A 19,508-nucleotide genomic window follows, 5' to 3' on the forward strand; every position below is an offset into this window, starting at 1 on the left:
TGTTCTTTTGTCAATCTTGAGAGTCTATCTTTCATGAAGAAACAAAAAAAGCCAGCAAGAAAGGAAACGCTATCATAAACAGTTCAAATCCTAAGCTAATAATTAAACACAACTGTTTTTGGAATAGGTGTGCAGTATAATTTCAAAATTTATTGTATTATTGAAATTGAAATAGATTCATAGAAAAACTCACGAAACTTAAGCAGCGTTTCTACCCTCTTACTTACTGCACAGGAATCTTTTCTCCTTTATGTTTTTGCTGTAAATATTCTCAAAGTAGGAACATAAGAAGTTCCGAATCATCTTTAGTTCCTTCTCCACCCTTACCCGTACTCCCCACCCCACCCCTCACCCTCACCCCGATCTCATACACCTCAGTCCTGGAGGGAAGTCTGTCAAATCTGTTTCCAAAACATGCCCTTTGAAAATGTGTACACTTTCACTATGAAAAGAGTTTGTTTACTTCGAGGCCATTTCTAGTCCTGAAAGTTACAACAGCCTTCTAACTAGACTCCTATCCTCCACTCTCCCTTCCCCAATTTCCATCTCCCAGCTGCTGAAAATTCATCCCCCTCTTCCTCTCTCTCTCCTGTCAAGGCTTTGCTAGGTATCCAGGGACTCCTTCAAACTAGTGTTAGCCTCGCCTCCCAGTGTGAGTGCCAGGTTACAGGTAAGTGTGAGAAGTCCTGGCTAATATTGTGTTTCTAAAACCAGCCCGATCATGTGAGGGCTCTCCTGTAGATGCTCAGTGGCATTTCATTGTATGCTGGAAGCAAGGGACATAAGGCTCTAGTACAGTGAAGTCTTATCTCTCCAGCTCTCTGCTTATCTACTGCTTTCCAAACTTTTCCATCAAACTATTAACATTACCCCCCAAATGCCATTCTTCTGCCTCGATTTGGGGGTTAGGATGGGTAGTGCATGTTCTGGGAGTCAAAATAAGGGCTTTGTACATAGTAAGAATATTCTCTACCTCTAAACTGCAACTGTAGCCTTGATTGTGCTTTCTAAACATACATACATTATCTACTTATGTACTTATTTATTTATTGCTGGACCATCTCTCCAATTTTATCACCATCTGGGCACTCTTACTGTGCCTTCAACTCTCAGTTCAAAAGCCACTTTTGTGTATTCTGTGAATGCCATCTCAAGCAGTTCACTATCCGCTGCCTTGCAGGCTGACTGAGCTCCACTACTCGTCTTTGCAGTCTGTACTAAGCAGTAATCGCTTTCTTACATTGTCTCCACTCTACTTATCCTCTTAAAGAAACATAAACTGTTACCTTTTATTCCTTAGTCTCCGGGAAACCTACCTCCTGTAGGTAGCTATGCAACCAGTTGGAAGAAGGAATGCAGTCTTGGGCAATTTTTTTAGATGAAAGTGAAACAAATATTAAGATCTATTAGTCAATACAGTGAGACTCAGACTGCTTAATATTTGTAGGAGGATACATATGAAATAAGAAATTGTAGGGAAGTAGAGAAAAAAAATCGCTAGAAGGCTTGGTGAATGTGATTTAATGAGATTCCAAAATAGTAATAGTGTTGAAGTTGATCTTTGCCCCGACAGAAAGCATACTCCTTGACTGCTAACATTTGTACTACTGAAGAATTTGCCCAAATACTTCAAGGTCCCATAGATATTCTCCTTTCATTTCAAAAATAGTGTTCACTTCCCTGAAGACGTCAACCGGAAAATTCTATTTGGACATACCTAAGCAGTTTTCTCTATTCTTGACTGTGTGTCTGCTTTATTGACGTACCTCTCTGAATGACAGCTGTAAGCACTAGCTGTTCAGATACCCTAAATATCAACAACTCCAGCCGCCCTCCACTACTCTCTGATTACAAGCTCTGGTTCTGTTTTCCATAGGCAAATCCCGGCCTAAGATACAATGCCATTTAGAATTTCATATTGATAGCTTTGTATATTTTCCCAATTCACCCGTCTTTTTCAGTGTATTTTTTATCTGAATGGCTCTTGGCTTTCTGATAGAACATTCTTAAGAGGTGTTTTCCGTTCACATTCTACAGGGTGAATAGAATATGCCTATTCTCACCATCTTGCCCTTAGATTCAGTATATGGCTTCCTCACCTGGTTGTCTTACTATTGGTCCATACAACAGCATACAGCACCCTCTGCTTCTCACCCTCCCCTCTCAGTCTCTTCTCTGCAGGTATCATCAGCTCTCTTCATCTTAGACTTCACCTAACTTGTGCTTTCAGTCTTACCCCGCATCGCTCATCCCTCGACACCTTTAAGCTGTCACGTGCCTCTCCTTCTGTCTTCCCTTCGTGCTCTCCTCTGTTAAACCTGCTTATCCTCTGCCTCTTTGAGGCACAAGTTCTCAAGAAGGCCTGCCTGGAGTAACTCAACGCATCCCCTTCACTCGGTCTTCCACGACACCGTTTTACTTCCGGGCTGCATAGTAGGTTATCTACAGCTCCACGACCTTTTATCCCTGCTTGTTGCTCATCCTTCGTTTGAACCTCCACGTAGTCCCATTCCTATAGTTTCTATCCATATTTCCTTCTGTCTCTAGAGCCATTCAGGACGCAGCCTGTTTCTGCTGCCTCAGAAAATGAACAGAAATTTCAGCAAGGGAGATTAAAATGCAGGACCAGAAAAATAGATGGAAAGGTTTCATTTCTGATGAGCACTATGGGCTTTCGTCTGTTTGGAAAGAACTTGGAGATAACAAAAATTCAGATGCAAATATAATTGCACGTGGCTTCCTTCCCTTCCTTTGGCTATTCTGTACCTGTCCATATGCAGCGGCTCTCCTGTCCTATTCTACTGTTGGAACTTTTTTTTTTTTTTCTGGGACACCTTACTTAGTTTTCTTAACACTTAGGGAAATCATTCTGGTCAAACCCTCCAGAGAATGAGTTTCCTATTCCTAGCGGCTACCTCTTTCCACCCTGAAGAATTATCCCTATCAGAAAATCCCATCCATTCATCTCAGGCCTGAGAACTTACAATTTGCACCATGAAAACACGGCGATATCCCGGTACCTCCTTTGCAGGCGCCTGGTGAAGAGCTTTCTACTTAGAAAGAGCCCAACGGGCTTTGCTCACCTACTCAGGAGAACCTAAAGGCCACCCTTCTCGGCCAGGCTTCTTCCTCCCTTAAAGAACAACTGTAGTCCTTGATTTGTACAGGAGTGTTGCTTTCCTTAGCTCTGATTAGTGGGAGTGGGGGTGGGCAGATGTATATTCTTCTAAAGCGCCTCTAGTACTCTCTCATCCCTTTTGCTCCTCAGACCTCCTCTCCAAGGAGAGGTTGGAAGTAAGTAGTCTGAATTGGTGATGGGGTGGGTGGAGGCTGCACAATTTATTTCTGTTACCCTTCCATCTCCCAGCTCACTCACTCTAGATCTCACATCACCCACTGTCGCAATTCCTGGATGGTTCTATTAAAAGTATATATTTTCAGCATCTGGGTCCCATTCTCTCCATTGCCGAGTCCATTGTCCTCCGAGACCCACCATGCGTTCCCCTCTGTCCCCCATGGCACGGGGCCCACGTGGGTAACCTGCCCACCCACTCAACTAGTTCCAGAGCCCTCCACGACCTAGCTGGGGTAAGGTTAAGCTTCATCTCCCGCCTGCTTCAAAGGAGCTGGCTTGTGCAGTGGCGCGCTTGGTTCCGGGCCAACAAACTTCTCCAGGACCATGCGCGCCGCCTCCCTCCTCCAGGCGGCGGTGGCTGCGGCGCCGGCCGGATTCCCGCAGAGCCGAGGGCCGCGGGCGGAGGCGAGGCGCCGGCCCTTTGCGCCGGGACCCTGACGTCCCCGCGGCGGCCGCGGCTGCGAGGACAGCGGGGACAGCGGCTGCGCTCCGGCTGGACGCGCTGCGCACTCTGCGTGTTGAAGGAGACACAGGGCCAGGTACTCCGGGACCAGACCCGGATCCTCCTCCGCGACAGCCTAAGCCGGGCTTGGGACCCCCGCGCGGGTCGAAGTGGGTAACTCCACCGGGTACACGAGCGTCCGAGCTTTGCGTCCTGGCTTTCACCTCTCCCGGTTACAGCATCCAACCCTAGAGACCACAGCCCCACAGCATTCGTAGCTTGCTCTGTTCGTTTACCCCTTCTTCCATAGCTCGCGTGCCTTCCATCCGCATCAGCATCGCATACACTTCTGCTTCCCAAACCCAACCAGAAAATCCACCGAGAACTAAAGTGGAACGCGCGAGCCCGCGTGACCTGGACGCACAAACACGAGCCACATTATAGGCAGCGTGTCAAAGTGGCCTGATCTGGCCAAATGCACTCGGTCCCCTCGTCTCCGCGTGGGAATGCAGGTGGGCAGATTTTCCCCTCGAAATATGTGCACTTGTGCAGTACGGTTGTGACATTTTCTTTAAAAGCAGATGCAGGCAAATGACCAGAAATACAGCATATGGCAGAGACCGGGCTTGTGAAGGCAACATCAAGCAAAATGTGGCAGAGCTGCGCAGCTTACCTTGGGTTGGTGTCAGAGCCCCTGGGAGGCGCGGTGGAGTCCGGACAGGGCTGCCGCACCGCCGCGGAGTGGCCCGCTCCAGCTCCCAGCGAGTGGAAGCGGGACGCATCTCTGCCCTTATTCGTCCCTTCAGTGTGACCCTCCCACTCGGTGAGCACGGAGGACTCAGCAAGACAGTCCTCAGCCAACTCATGCCCAGGTTTTCCTTGATCACACAGAGCTGGGTACTAAGTCTTTCAGGTTTCTGTTTTAATAGCAATTTCATAGCGGCAATGACAGTTGGGGGCAGACGCTTTCTCACTTCTGACTATGAAGTGTCCTCAAAGTACGGTGCGGTGCAGTGCGTGGTATACATTCACAGGTAGATAATTGGCTTTTTAACAGTCGAGCTAAAAATAAAAAAGGGTATCGTGTATGTTTTATTTTGCACTTCTATTTCTTGAGTTTATCTAAAGTTAATCAAGTCAGCTTGCATTCTAATCATCGTTCTCTATGTAGGTTTGTGTCTACATCCATAAAGGTATGTTGTGACTGTTAAATATATTATGCTTCAATAGTCTGGTGTTATAAATATCTGTCTTGTAAGTCTTCGAGATCTCTTTCAATATGTGGAGGGGGTGGGTATAGCAGTACATATACACCTACAGTAAGTATATACATACATATATATAGTATTATGTGTCTATATTCAGATTTATATTCATTCATAGTAAACATACACATATATTTATATACATATAGTGTGTGATTTTTTTAAAAACACTAGAATTTGTAAGATTAACCCACAGGTTAAACAATGCTTAACTTCTTTTAGTTGTGTGTTGCCGCAGTTGGAGAGAAAATATGTATTATTAATCCATAAGAATGGAAATCATTACCTTAGAGTGTTACCTCAAAGACATAAGTCTCACTTAGTGAGATTCCCAGTCCAAAGACGACAAGACCACAGTGGCAAAGATTTTAAAATGCTCAGAACAAATTTTTAAATAGCTCATTTTCACCTCTTTGGAGGAAGACCATTACAGCATCAACCAGTGGGTTTGTAACCTGCCTATTCCCAAAGAAAACAGAACACTGAAGTGTGAGAATTCACAAACTGCCATGAACCACGTTTCTGTCAGAATTTCAAGCCATACAATGTGTCTCCCTCCTCATGTGCTTTCCTTCACGAATTTTTGGTTGACTGTGGAAAGAGGCCAAAGGAAAAGGCATCACGTGAGTCCAGCGGCTCAGTTGCCCATTTAAAGACAGGATTCCTAAGCCTTCCCTAGGCATCTGGTGAACCTTTCCATTTGCTCAAGTATCCTAATTGAATTTGTTTCCTCGTTTGTCAGTTATATTTTTATATATGCATTTTATGCCCAGGATTTATTGTCCAGACTATTCAATTTAGCTATTTGCATCAGATTAATACTCTTTAAAAATAAACTTTGAAACTGTAGGTCAAGCCGATGAATTTTACTCCACTGTTTCAATAATTTCTCAACCTTTAAATTGCTCATGAAGTAGCTAAGCACATTTTTGTTTCTTTGTCACAATTCTCCTTTGCTACTTATAACACTGAAGAGACAAATTTTTGGATACCTTGAGAAAGGAATGAATCAGGTTTAAAACTGTTATCAGCTATGCTCTGTGTTCTAAACACGCCTGTGAAGACAGCCCCCTTCCTTCCTTCCTTCCTTCCTTCCTTTCTCCTTTCCTTCCTTCCATCTATCCATCCATCTGTCCTTCTTTTTTCCTTTCCTTTCTTCCTTTTTTTCCAGAAACGATTTGAACCTAGACTGCTTTTATGATCCCAACCTATTATGCCCATAGGTTTGAGGTTTTATCAAATACTTTTTGTTGAATTTTAAAGTGACTTCAGGTAGCAAGACCATGAAACCACGCACCTTTTATTTATCTACATCAAATACAACTATAAATGATCCCCTGGATTCTGAAGCTACTTCTGAGGGGAAAGTAGTTGAGAGTTACTGTGTCTCTTTTAAACTTCGCTTCCCACTCTCTTCAGTTTCTGCTCTTTTCTGGGCTCTCAGCTTTGCTGCTTCTTTTACTTTTGTCCTTCATAGTTCTCCCCACGCCCCCACCCCCGCTTTTTTTCCCCAAGAAGAAAGAATTTCAGCATTGCCCCCAGCTAATTTCTTAGTTACCAAACCATAAGAGTGTTCATTCTTTATTGAGTTTTCAGGGCACAGCCATACATGACTCTCATGCATGCCCCGTGGAAATGGCTCAATGCATCCACAGTGTTGAAAAGACCTTACTGTTGACTGTAATTACCAAACCTGACTTGCCATTGCTCAAATGCACTTTCATTATATCTTTTCTGGGCCAGTATTACAGTGTGCTGTCCTTATTCGTATTAGTCCTAAATTAGTTCAAAGCCGGCTAGGGAAATCTACTAATTTTAAGGTCTGTTTTGCCACTGTTTCTGAAAAGTTCTCATCCCACAGAAATTGATATTCTAAGGCTCGCCTCTCTCTTTGCTTCCTTTCCTGGAAGACTCTAATTCATGACGTGTACTCAGTTTACAAGTGACTGCAGGATGGGATCACAGCTGCATCTTTCTCTTGGTTTCTTAGTCCCTCTCCCTGGGATCAGTGACACCGAGCGGAAATATGATAAAAGACAAGTGACTGGCCTAGTCATGGGGACAGCTTGGTAACATGTGTTAAGTTCTCCAGAACAATTTCATAGTAACAGAGTGGCATGCCCTGGTAGAAAAAAAGAGCCACGAGGTAACAAATAAACAGAGAGAAAAATTACCCGGAAATAGAAGTATTCCACAAACTCATAATGAAGTGTTTAACTTAATTAGAATTTGAAGAAATATGCATTTATTAATTTTTTTCTTCACCTATTTTGGCAGGATTAAATATTAGTTTTTGTGTGTGATGTTGGCAGAGGCAAAGAGGCTTCTCAACAATGAGAGACGTATATAATAGCTCAGTCTTGCTAAAGGGCAACTTAGTCTTGTACATTGAAAATGAAGAAAAAGGCAGGGTGGAGTGGGTGCCAATCGCATTGTAAATTCCTCTAAAACAGTAACTCTGGTTATTTCTGGGTTAGGATTATAGGGGTTTTCTTTCCTTTGCTTATCTGTAACATATGAGGTTTCTATAGTGCGCATGTAACCCTTCTATAACAAAAACATTAACAGTATGTGTTGCTCTGCCTTGGGTCTGTTAATGAAACTATGGTCTTAAGGGAGTCAAGAAATTGGCCTTGTTAGTACTTTTTTCTTTAATCCAATAAGAGCATTAGAGATATAAACCACTATGTGGCATAATCCATTTAAATTGTGTCTAGTGAATTCCCTAGGAAGCAGCTGTTAATCAAACCATCTAATCATTTAACGTCTACTTCAAATGGCTTCTGAATACAGAGATGAGTTTGACGTAGCCCTAACTCTGGGTGTTGACATTTGGCAGGAACACACACTCACATGGGTAATTTATAACATGAAGAGAATATGCGAAGCGCCATGAGCAAACAGAGATGAAAGCCTAAGAGACTTCCAAGAAGAACCACATGACAAGAACTTAAATTTTTAGTAGATAAAATAAAACCAATTTTTTTTTGTCAATCTAAATAATTACATGCCCCAATCACTCCATGATCTTAGTTCCTGGAAGGGCATCACACTTAACTTATTTGTAAAGTTTTAAACTTACCATCTTATTAATAAAAATGTTTGCTGAAAGCATCAACCAAGGGGAAAGGGCACATGTCTCTGTTGACAAAACATGAGGTTTCTTGTTTCCTGCCAATTAAAATAGTTTTTCCTAGAATTCGAGATACTAAACTGTATCTCAATCAACTCTTACGTGTTCTGCTTGATTGACAGTCGGCACAATCCAATTCATTGACTTGGAACCGTAAGAAGAGTATGTCTAATGTTCCCTCACACTGCTGCCTCTAGCTGAAATGTGAAATTCTGCCCATCAGTCAAGGATTATTTAGGTGTCACGGTTACCGTGATGCCCTTCCTGCCAGCTCCCTTGACATACACCCTCCCCCACCTTGTACAGCCTGGTGTACAGTGCGCGCTGCTTCAGTGACAATCTGTGGCCCTTTAACACATTTCCAAGCCTGTCTGTCTGGTTGACTGCAAGCTTCCTGAAGCCTGGATCTGTGTCTTCTCATTTCCAGTATTTCACAGTAAAATGAAGCAATCTTCTTCTTCTTCATAAAATAGTTTTCAAATATTTCTTGAAAGAAGTCCTGTAGAGGTCAAATCATCAAGGGCATACAATTTTGAATTGCAAATATAGACTGGGAGTCTCAATATATGTGAAAAAATAGGAGGCCCATATTTTTCCTTCTAGCTGAGGAAATTATATTACTTCACTGATAAAAATCACAGGACAAATTATTCTCACTTTAAAAAGCCTCCCAGAGTAGGGATTGTGAGCAGGGCAGTGCATCAAGGCAAGATTGTCCCTAGTCTGAAATGTCATGGTATGCACTTTCTTGTTCCTACGTCAAAATTAATTTTCATTATGAAAATTAGAACACAATACTATTTAGTCTCTTACTATTCTTAAAGGATAAAAGTAAACTTTTATTGACCTTTGTTGGGATTCCTGAACATTCTTAAGCAACTCGTTCTGCCTACAAAATAATTTCAGTGGTAATTCAATGTTGGAACATCATAAGTGATTAATCTGCTTATATATTAGGCAGGCTCATGTCCACAAAATTGTGACTATTTACACTGAAAGTCCCTTAGGGGTCATTGGATTTTCATTCAAAACTTGTTTCGCTTGACCAATGATCCTCATAAAGTCAAGATTCCATTTCTAGAGAGATTGCCAAGTATTGTTCATGGTGAAAACTGCCTAATAGAGAATGAGAATTATGAGACACAAAACTGGGCAAATAGCCTCTCTCAGCTGAGGATTCAGTTAAGGCATCAACACAGAGTTAGAAAATTTAACTAGACTCTGATCTCCATCACTGAGTCCAGAATAACCTATTTTTTCCAATATTTGAGAACATTCTTGCTATCAAATTATGTTACCCCAAGATCATTTTTACCTGTTCCAAATATAAACTTTTATGTTTCCAAGGCCTTTTCAAGTGAAAAATAATAAAAATTTATAACTCTATACATGTTTTAAATCACTTCAAGTGTTATCCAAAACCTATGTATTGTTTTCTTTTTCTATATGGGTGTGTTTTATCACACATCCCCTCCCTTATGTTGGAGATATTGTTCTCTAAGACAGGTCATCTCACTATGTAGTCATATGTGGCCTGGAACTCACAGATTCACCTGTCAGTGCTGGAATTAAAGGTGTGTGCCACCACACCTGGCCTACATCTGTTTTACTCTTAATTAAAACATCACCATACATTTAAAAGTTTCAGATAGCCATGGCGAAATTTCCTAAGCCCATTATGTTTCAAAGGCTTTATTTCACTAACTGCCTGCAAGACCTCTTTATGGCAATCCTGTCTCCAGCGTGGACAGTGTTGAATTGCTTCTGTTATAGTGACATCACGCCAGCCCTGGGGATGCTGAATAGTTCAGGAGCCTGCTACTTGCCAAAGCAGAAAATGACAGTCAGAAAATGTGTGACCCTGATACACTCATATTGAAATTCTAATCGTGTAGAGGAGCATCCTTGTAGCTCAAAGAGATGTACCTTTGAGCAATTATCTGTTCATAATAGTGGAGCCCTCCTGAACAACATTAGTACTCTTCTTTTTATAGCATTTTAATAATCGTTTTTTAATTAGGTATTTTCTTCACTTACATTTCAAATGCTATCTCAAAAGTCCCCCATGCCCCCCCCCACTCCCCTACCCACCCACTCCCACTTCTTGGCCCTGGTGTTCCCCTGTACTGAGGCATATAAAGTTTGCAAGACCAAGGGGCCTCTCTTCCCAATGATGGCTGACTAGGCCATCTTCTGCTACATATGCAGCTAGAAACAGGAGCTCTGGGGGTACTGGTTAGTTCATAATGTTGTTCCACCTATAGGGTTGCAGACCCCTTTAGCCCCTTGGGTACTTTCTCTAGCTCCTCCATTGGGGGCCCTGTGATCCATCCAATAGCTGACTGTGAGCATCCATTTCTGTATTTGCCAGGCACCGGCATAGTCTCACAAGAGACAGCTATATCAGGGTCCTTTCAGCAAAGTCTTGCTGGTGTATGCGACAGTGTCTGCGTTTGCAAAACACATGAAACTCAAGAAGAACGAAGACCAAAGTGTGGTCACTTTACCTCTTCTTAGAATTGGGAACAAAACACCCATGGAAGGAGTTACAGAGACAAAGTTTGGAGCTGAGACGAAAGGATGGACCATCTGGAGACTGCCACACCAGGGGATCCATCCCATAATCAGCCTCCAAACATTAATACTCTTATAAAAGAAGCCTGTAAGGAGACCCTTGGCCTTTCCATCATGTGGAGATACAGCAAGAAAGCAGTAACCTATAAAGATGCAGTACTTCCTTTTAATTAATAATTTTATTCATCTACATTTCAAATGAAATCCCCTTTCCTGGTTACCCCTCCCCATCCCCCCTCCCCCCCCCCATCCCATACCTCTTCTTTTTTTTTTTTTTTCCCCCACTATAAATTGCTTTAATGGTGGTATCTGTACAAGTGATGTCAGATCACCGGACAGCAAATGCACAGTGGACATGGCTAGCAGACAGGCTGTGAATGAATAAAGAGTTCACACTGCTCCCATGCTTTAGTGACTAAGACAGCTCTAAGCCACCTCCTCCTCCTCAGCCTCCTCCTCAAATTCTCCCTCTTCCTCCGCTGTAGCGTCCTGGTACTGCTGGTACTCAGACACCAGGTCGTTCATGTTGCTCTCAGCCTCAGTGAACTCCATCTCATCCATGCCCTCACCTTTGTACCAGTGTAGGAAGGCCTTGCGTTGGAACATGGCTGTGAACTGCTCTGAGATGCGTTTGAACAGCTCCTGAATAGCGGTGCTGTTGCCAATGAAGGTGGCAGACATTTTTAGGCCCCGAGGTGGAATGTCACAGACAGCTGTCTTCACATTGTTGGGGATCCACTCAACAAAGTAGCTGCTGTTCTTGTTTTGGACGTTCTGTTCAAAGCATCTGTTCGTCCACCTCCTCCATAGACATGCGGCCCCTGAACACGGCAGCCACAGTCAAGTAGCGCCCATGTCTTGGATCACAGGCAGCCATCATGTTCTTGGCATCAAACATCTGCTGGGTGAGCTCAGGAACTGTCAGGGCACGGTACTGCTGGCTTCCCCGGCTGGTCAAGGGGGCAAAGCCAGGCATGAAGAAGTGCAGGCGAGGGAAGGGCACCATATTTACCAGCCAGTTTCCGCAGGTCAGCATTTAGCTGGCCAGGGAATCGCAGGCAAGTGGTTACCCCACTCATGGTGGCAGACACTAGATGATTCAGGTAACCATAAGTGGGTGTGGTCAGCTTTAAGGTTTTGAAGCAGATGTCCTAGAGTGCTTCATTATCAATACAAGAGGTCTCATCTGTGTTTTCAACCAGCTGGTGGACTGAAAGGCTGGCATTGTAGGGCTCAACCACTGTGTCCGACACCTTGGGGGAAGGTACCACACTGAAGGTGTTCATGATTCTGTCTGGGTACTCCTCCCAGATCTTGCTGATAAGGAGGGTACCCATCCCAGACCCAGTCCCCCCACCCATGGAGTGGTTCAGCTGGAAGCCCTGTAGGCAGTCACAGCTCTCAGCTTCCTTTCTCACAATGTCCAACATCGAGTCAACCAGCTCTGCACCTTCTGTGTAGTGCCTCTTGGCCCAGTTGTTCCCAGCCCCACTCTGACCAAAGAAGAAGTTATCAGGTCTGAAGATCTGCCCGAAGGGCCCTGAACGCACAGAGTCCATGGTTCCCGGCTCCAAGTCCAGAAGCACGGCACGGGGCACATACTTTCCACTGGTGGCTTCGTTGTAGTACACGTTGATGCGCTCCAGCTGGAGGTCGCTATCTCCGTGGTAAGTGCCAGTGGGATCAATGCCATGCTTGTCGCTGATTACCTCCCAGAACTTGGCGCCAATCTGGTTGCCGCAGTGCCCAGCCTGCAGGTGCATGATCTCCCTCATGGCGGCAGCCGCCGCGGAACAGTTGTAGAAGAGGAGCACTTCGGGAGGAGAAGGCGCACAGAGTCCCCATGCCTCTTCTTACCCCTCCCATTTGTCTCTATAAGGGTGCTCCTCTACCCACTCATCCACTCCAGCCTCACCTCTCTAGCATCTCCCTCCCTATGATGCGGCATCAAACCTCCACAGGATCAAGGGTATCCCCTCCCACTGATGTCAGACAGGTCCATCCTCTGCTACATATGTGTCTGGATCCCTGGATCCCTCCATATGTACTCATTGGTTGGCAGTTTAATCCCTGGGAGCTCTGGGTTGTCCAGTTAGTTGATATTGTTCTTCGTATGGGGTTGCAATTCCCTTCAACTCCTTCAGTCTTTCCTCTAGCTTTTTCCATTGGGGCTCCGGGCTCAGTGTGGTGGTTGGCTGTGAGTATCTATATCTGTATTGGTAAGGTGCTGGTAGAACCTCTCAGGGAACAGCCATACTATGCTCTTATCAGCAAGCGCTTCTTGGCATCAACAATAGTATCAGAGTTTGTGTCTGAAGATGAGATGGACCCCTAGGTGGGGTGGTCTCTAGATGGCCTTTCCTTCAGTCTCTGTTCCATTTTTTGTAAGACGCAGAACTTTTACAATGGATCTACTTTTGCCTTAATCTTGGATGTCTCATCATCCAGAATTGTGAGAAATAAGCCTCTGCTGTGTTTGTCCAGTGTGGTAGTCATCTTTTCTGTTGCTGTAACACATATCTAAGATGATAAAATTAATGAGAAAGAGAAGATGATTTTGGCTCACAATGATCCAGGTTTCAGTCCATAGACAGTTGTCTTTGTTGGTTTCAGGTAGCGAGACAGTGCTTTTTTGGCTGGAGGATACATGATAGAGCAAACTGCTCACCTTCTTGTGGCTGGGAATTATCAAGCCCATTGAAAGCATCCCTTTAATCATGACATCTGGTCTCTTTCTAGGCTCTACTCTAGAATTTTCTACTGTCTCCCAGTAGTGCCATGGCTGGAGACTACACACATAATATGTAGCCCTTCAGAAGCATCTCAAATTCTAACTATAGAACTTAGGAATTGAATTGTGCTACCTCGGTCCAAGTGTCTTAAGATTCAGAGAAAGGATTGACTTGCTCCATCAAGGTCAGTCAAATGGTAGTGGTTTCTGATCAAACACTAATAGAACGTTAGTAGATGATGTCTCAGGAAATGTTCAATCTGTCCACCAGTGTAATTTATTACAGGGTAATAAGCTAACTCCAGGCCCAGTAGTTGAAAATGGTAATCATTTATTATTGCCCAGGAATCTCATAATTGAGGTTCTTCTGTCTAGGCTGAGCTTGTATGTTTCCAGCTGGGTTCTTTAAAATGGCTACCAATAGTTCTGTCAGATCTGAAGAGAGCTGGCTGATAGAAGAATGATTATTTTGGAATAATAACATATGTGAAAACCTCTAAAAACGCCATTGAATTCGATTTGTGTTGACCATCTACTGCAGGCATAAAGCCTGGCCTTAAGAGTAGTTTGGCTTCCCTCTGAGACTCCACGTAGAAAACTAATTTTCCTTTGTGAGCAGGTATCAACTGAAGGTAGCTTCTGACTTAGAAATGGAGACTTGTGTGCACTTTCCTTCTCAGCACTGGTCAGATCCATGAGGTTCTGTGTGTGCTGCCACAGTCTCAGTGAGGCCATGATTGTCATATCCAGGAGGCCTGCTTCCTTGGAGTCTTCCACCCCCATTGGCTCTTAAAATCTTTCTACCTCCTCTTCTTCAAAATTTTCAGGGACCTGAGGGGAGGGATTTGATGGAGACATCCATTTAAGACTGTTTCAAGGTCTCTCACTCTCTGCACATTGTTCAGCTGTGGGTCTCTGTATTTGTTTCCATCTGCTGCAGGAGGTAACTTTCCTAATGATGGCTGAGCAAGACACTGATCAACGAGTGTAGCAGAATGTCACTAGAAGTCACGGTATCGCTACTTTCCTTTAGCCTAACAGTGATATTTGGGTTTTCCCTAGGTCCGTGGTCTAACTTGTCTCAGACTCTTTTCTACCCAGGGATGGATGAGTTCAATCTTAAGGGGGTGGACCTTAAATCCAGTCATATCATGGTTGGTTGCTCCCACAAGTTTTGAACCAGCACATCTTGCAAGCATGTCACCACCGTAGATTGCAGGGTTTGTAGCTGGAATGGTGATTACCTTTCTCCTCTGGTAGTGGGCAGAGTCCCTCCCAGTACCATAAATACTAGCCAGTAGAAATGAAGACTCTATGTAGCCACCAGCTTGACTTCTTAATGTTCAATTAGTTGCCTAGGTGTTGTCTTCAGCAATAGGACTTTCCTATTAATTTGTAGAGCACAACCAGTAGTCTGGGTTGTTTGAGAGTTCCCATGGGCCGCTTTGGGGCCAGTAACTCAATTAGAGGTCACACAGCTCTGGAACTGGAGGCTTCATTTGGTAATAAGGGATATCTACTTGGGACTACATCTCCCTGTTGTTCCATTTAGATCTCCTTCATATATGTATATAATTTAGGAAGCTTCCACTCTATTAGGTTTCCATGTGGCCTCTCAAATGACCCATAGTTTTAGCTGTTGTTTTCTGTATTCCTTCTCTCTCTCTCCTCTTTCCTACTCATCCCCATTTAGTCCCTGAACCTCAGTCCACCCCACCCCCCTCCAATCTGTCCACAAGGAATAATACAGTTTCTCCATCCTAGGATGATCCATGTCTCCTCCCTAGAACCTTACTCTATACCTAAACTCTGTGGTTATATAGATTGCTCATCAAACACTTAACAGCTAATATTCACATGTAAGTGACTATATACCATATTTTCCTTTTGGGGTCTAGGTTACCTCATTTTCCAATATATATTTTCTGACTCCATTCTTTTCCCTGAAATTTTCATATTTTTTAAACCACTAAGTAAATATTCCTCTTAGTCAACATACCACATTTTCTTTATCCATTTATCTGTGAACATTTCAATCAACAGACATTGAATAAAAGGTTAGTTTTAAAATTCTAAGCTTTTAGGAAAACGAGTCAAGAAGAAAAAATCTAAGGACAGATAATGGAGGACCTAGGCATCACAGATTGCTTTATAATGCTGATGGGAGGTACAGAACCCTTTCAAGAGATTCCCTGTCACACCTGGAGAAAGTGGGTCTCCCGGGAGGAAGGGCAAGCAGGGCTGCACAGGACTTTCTCTAACATTAACCAGATTGAAGGAGTGAGTTCTGAAAAGGAACCCAATATTTTTCCCACAGAAGGAAGGCTATTAATAGCTCGTCTTGGTCCCTGAACTTCAACTGGAGTTGCAATGGCCCAAAATGATTCTTTTTCTAATCACATTGGACAAATGAAAGCAGGAGAAGGAGATGGTGGGAGAAGCCAAGGAGGATTCCAGAAAAAGATCTTAAGCAATGAGCATTTTTCTTTTTTTTGCTGTTCATGAATCATAATTATCAGCCCAGAGACTCTTGCAGAGATGCAGAAATGAATGACAAGATTAAGCTTTGTGTTTTAGAGTTGTTTTATGGGCTTCATGAAATAAATCAATTTTAAAACAACACACTAATCCAGTATTTAGGGATTTTTTTTTTTAAATAAAGTTGATTGCATAAGACTTGGAACTTTTTAGTACTTGGTTCCATCCTCAAGGCCTCAGCTTCTAGACAGCTGGGCACCTTCTTTACTGTTCCTGTAGCGCTCCTGCCCTGTGCAAAACCCAGAACGCCTTCATTGTTAGTGTAATCATTGGGGGAAAATAAGTCATTTTCCTAACATGTCTTTCTTTATTTAATGATCTCAAAATGTTTGAGAGGCTGGGTTTATTTTAAGAAAAAAATAAAAATAAGCCAGTTATAAAAAATTAATATTTGATATGCATTGTTTAACATCAAGATTCCAATATGGTTCATACCAACAAGGAAAAAGTAAAAATTGTTTTTAATTTTTTAGACAGTTTAATATGGAGTCACAGAAATGTGATTTTGAGATTATTTACAAACAGCAGGATATGGTCTTCAAATGATCTAAAGTCAGCAAGTGTAGAGCTTTCTGTGTCTTTTGTCTACTGTGTCCTTCCAAGGGTGTGGTCACAGGGAAAAAGTTCTAAGATGGTTCTGCTTCTGTGACAAAGACACTTTTCACTTGATCTCACATAGAAGGGTTTAAAGAGAATGGCCAGATAATTATTCTTTTTTTGAACATGGACACTTTCAAGAATGAAAGGAAGCACTATGAACATTATAATAGGACAATATACAGAGATGCCAAAATAACAGCCCAAGGTTTAAAGCACACAACTTACCAAACAAATGTCAGAAGTCAGAAATGCCTACTGTACTCACCTTTAGGTTTAGGACTTGTTTCCAAGAACCACATTCAGGAGGTAACTATGGATCAACAGGAGCCCCAGTGGCTGTTCTGGGACTGTGAGTAGCTGTACAAATATTGCCAGTCTGCCCCCTTATCTCCAGGCATTATCATTCCTCTGTGTCCATTCGACTGGACTCCGATTCTAAAATAACTCCCTGGGTGTTTGCAAGCATGACTACCTTCCAAGCCAAGTTGAGTCTCCTATTCTTGCATCTGCTTGGTACATATTTAAGGTAATACTATAGTCTTTAATACTGTTGTCCAATTTGTTCATCATTTTACATTGGCATCCATGTAAAATGACTTAATTATAAGTCAATTAAGTGACTTAATTATCATTGTAGGTATTTTTTTTTAATAATGAAACCATTTTCCTCAACCCTAGATTGTGTTATCACATTCTGTATAAAAAGAACGCCCTTTTAGAATGAAAGTTTGTGCGTGCTGTCTCTCAGAGAATGTTGAATGCATTATTGGGCTGAAGGAATCCCCATAAAGATTGTGTACTATAAAAAAAAAAAATTGGAAGGCATAGACAAGAGAGATCAAATGCTCTGCAGTACCGAGGAGAACACATGCCCAGGCTGGCTTCTTATAAAGGGGGGGGGGGAATTTACAATTCGCAGCTGGCTTTGGTTAATACCTTGGTAATTTACAAGGTCAAGGCATTTGGCGTTCTCTTTTCATTGGAAGCAGGAGAAAAAATAGACTATCTCTTTATCAAATAGTCACTGAAGAGGTTCAAGTGTTACAGAACTTTATATTCAGCATGATACACACATATGTAACATATGTATTTGTGTGTGTGTGTGTGTGTGTGTGTGTGTTATATACACTCCAATTTAAAAAAAATTAACTTTACAGTTATTTATTTGGAAACAGCTATTAATGGAATAAACAAGATTACATGTTTTAAGCATAAATAGTGATGGAAAAATCTCCAGAGAGATCATTCTAGGTCTCTTTCATCAATACTTTGAACTAATCAATTACAAAGTAGTGGAATGATTTTCTTCTTCTTCTTTTTTTTTTGTTTTTGTTTTTGTTTTTGTTTTGTTTGTTTGTTTGTTTTACGAGACAGGGTTTCTCTGTATAGCCCTGGCTGTCCTGGAACTCACTTTGTAGACCAGGCTGGCCTCAAACTCAGAAATCCACCTGCCTCTGCCTCCCGAGTGCTGGGATTAAAGGCGTGTGCCATCACGCCCGGCTGCTGCGTAATGATTTTCTAGAAGGTCCAATGCTCTGTTCTAATTGGAATATCAAATTTAGCTTTTGTGAGCAACTATCTCCTCATGGCTCAGAAGACCTGAAATCCTTCAAAAAATGTGTTTTGGGGTGTTTTTGTTTTTGTTTTTGTTTTTGTTTTAGTGCACATCCAACATGGACTCATCCGACACACATTGATGGAGCGAGCACTACCGTGCGCCAAGCTCAGTTGCCGTTTTCGGGATGCAGAACTGAACAAAAGGAACTTTCTTTCCTTATGAAGCTTATCTAGCAAGGAACAAGGTAGAGAGTGTCGCAGAAATAAAGGCATGATATTGATCATATTAGAAAGTGACACAAGCAAGCAACAGAAACTAAGCAGGAGGTGGGGCAGAGCTTCCAGTGGTGGGCCAGGGCAGAGCTTCTTTTTAATGCAGGATTTCCAGGAGACATCATAGGACGAGCACCATTTGAGAGGAAACCTGAGAGAGGAAAGGGACCAAAGTGTAGATAGGGGGAGTGGGGGTTGGGGGGATGAGGGGAGTGGGAGAGGAGAGTGTGGGAGGCAAAGGGTAAAGCTAGTGGGAGAATGCTCGGCTGGGAAGGTGCCTGGTGGATGGGGAAGTACCGTGAATGGCAGCAACCCCTTAAACAAGCGAAGGCAAACTTAAGAGAAGGTTCCAGAACTGGAGAGGACTGTGTGATGGCGGGTCTCCAGAGAGTAGTCTTCCGCAGAAGCCCAGTCTGTGATGAAGGAAACGCTCACTCTGCTCTGTTTATCCTGTTACATTCTTTCCAGACCCGTTCACTCTAATCCTTGGGATTTGGGGATTGCATATGTACAGTAAGATTTCCTTGGTATCTTTCGGAATTTTCTTTTTGGCAAAGGGTATGATAATAACCACTCGCTGAGGTGTCATTCAAAGGAGAAACAACATTTATTCCAGTTTTGGAAATCATGATATATCTAGGTGCTAGACGCATGAAACAGTGCCTGGCTTATCTGGTATTGGAAAGAAAAATGTTCTTTCCTGAGTATGTATGTATATAACTAGGTGCCTGTAATATGGGTATTTCCATTTTAAAATTTATTCCTAGCAGATGAAGAAACTGGCCTTAACCCAAATTGCATACAACTCTGTCTATTGTGTGCTCATTAGAAGTCGGGATTTGTGTGAAAGAGTAGTTGTGTCCTTTCAGGGAAGAAAAAAATACCAAAGAAGGACGATTAAACCTCCAGTAACAAATCCTTTTCTGTCATATGTATGAGACATAAAAATATGGGTAGGGTTATAAAATTCTAGGTATTGTCTAGTCTTTATACCTAGAATCTTAGTCATTATAGATACATGTTCATAAGACATAGAAGCA

General features: G+C 42.8%; 1 protein-coding gene and 1 pseudogene across 7 annotated transcripts in view; both read right to left on the bottom strand.

The window, feature by feature from the left end:
- Col19a1 (collagen, type XIX, alpha 1) overlaps positions 1 to 5,043 on the bottom strand; it is a 330,240-nt gene extending 325,197 nt beyond the window's left edge. For 3 of the 7 annotated variants that reach the window (XM_030245411.1, XM_006495646.4, XM_006495644.4), the window contains exon 1: positions 4,094 to 4,856. In XM_030245411.1, the coding sequence (XP_030101271.1) occupies positions 4,094 to 4,135 (42 nt within the window). In that variant the 5' untranslated portion in view covers positions 4,136 to 4,856. Of the gene's footprint in view, positions 1 to 3,083 lie in introns of all 7 variants that reach the window. The other 4 variants (XM_006495645.4, XM_006495643.4, XM_006495642.4 and 1 more) reach the window with 4 other exon arrangements.
- Tubb4b-ps2 (tubulin, beta 4B class IVB, pseudogene 2) lies at positions 11,052 to 12,610 on the bottom strand (annotated as a pseudogene).

This window comes from Mus musculus, chromosome 1 (genome assembly GCF_000001635.26).
Source record: "Mus musculus strain C57BL/6J chromosome 1, GRCm38.p6 C57BL/6J".
Lineage (NCBI taxonomy): Eukaryota > Metazoa > Chordata > Mammalia > Rodentia > Muridae > Mus > Mus musculus.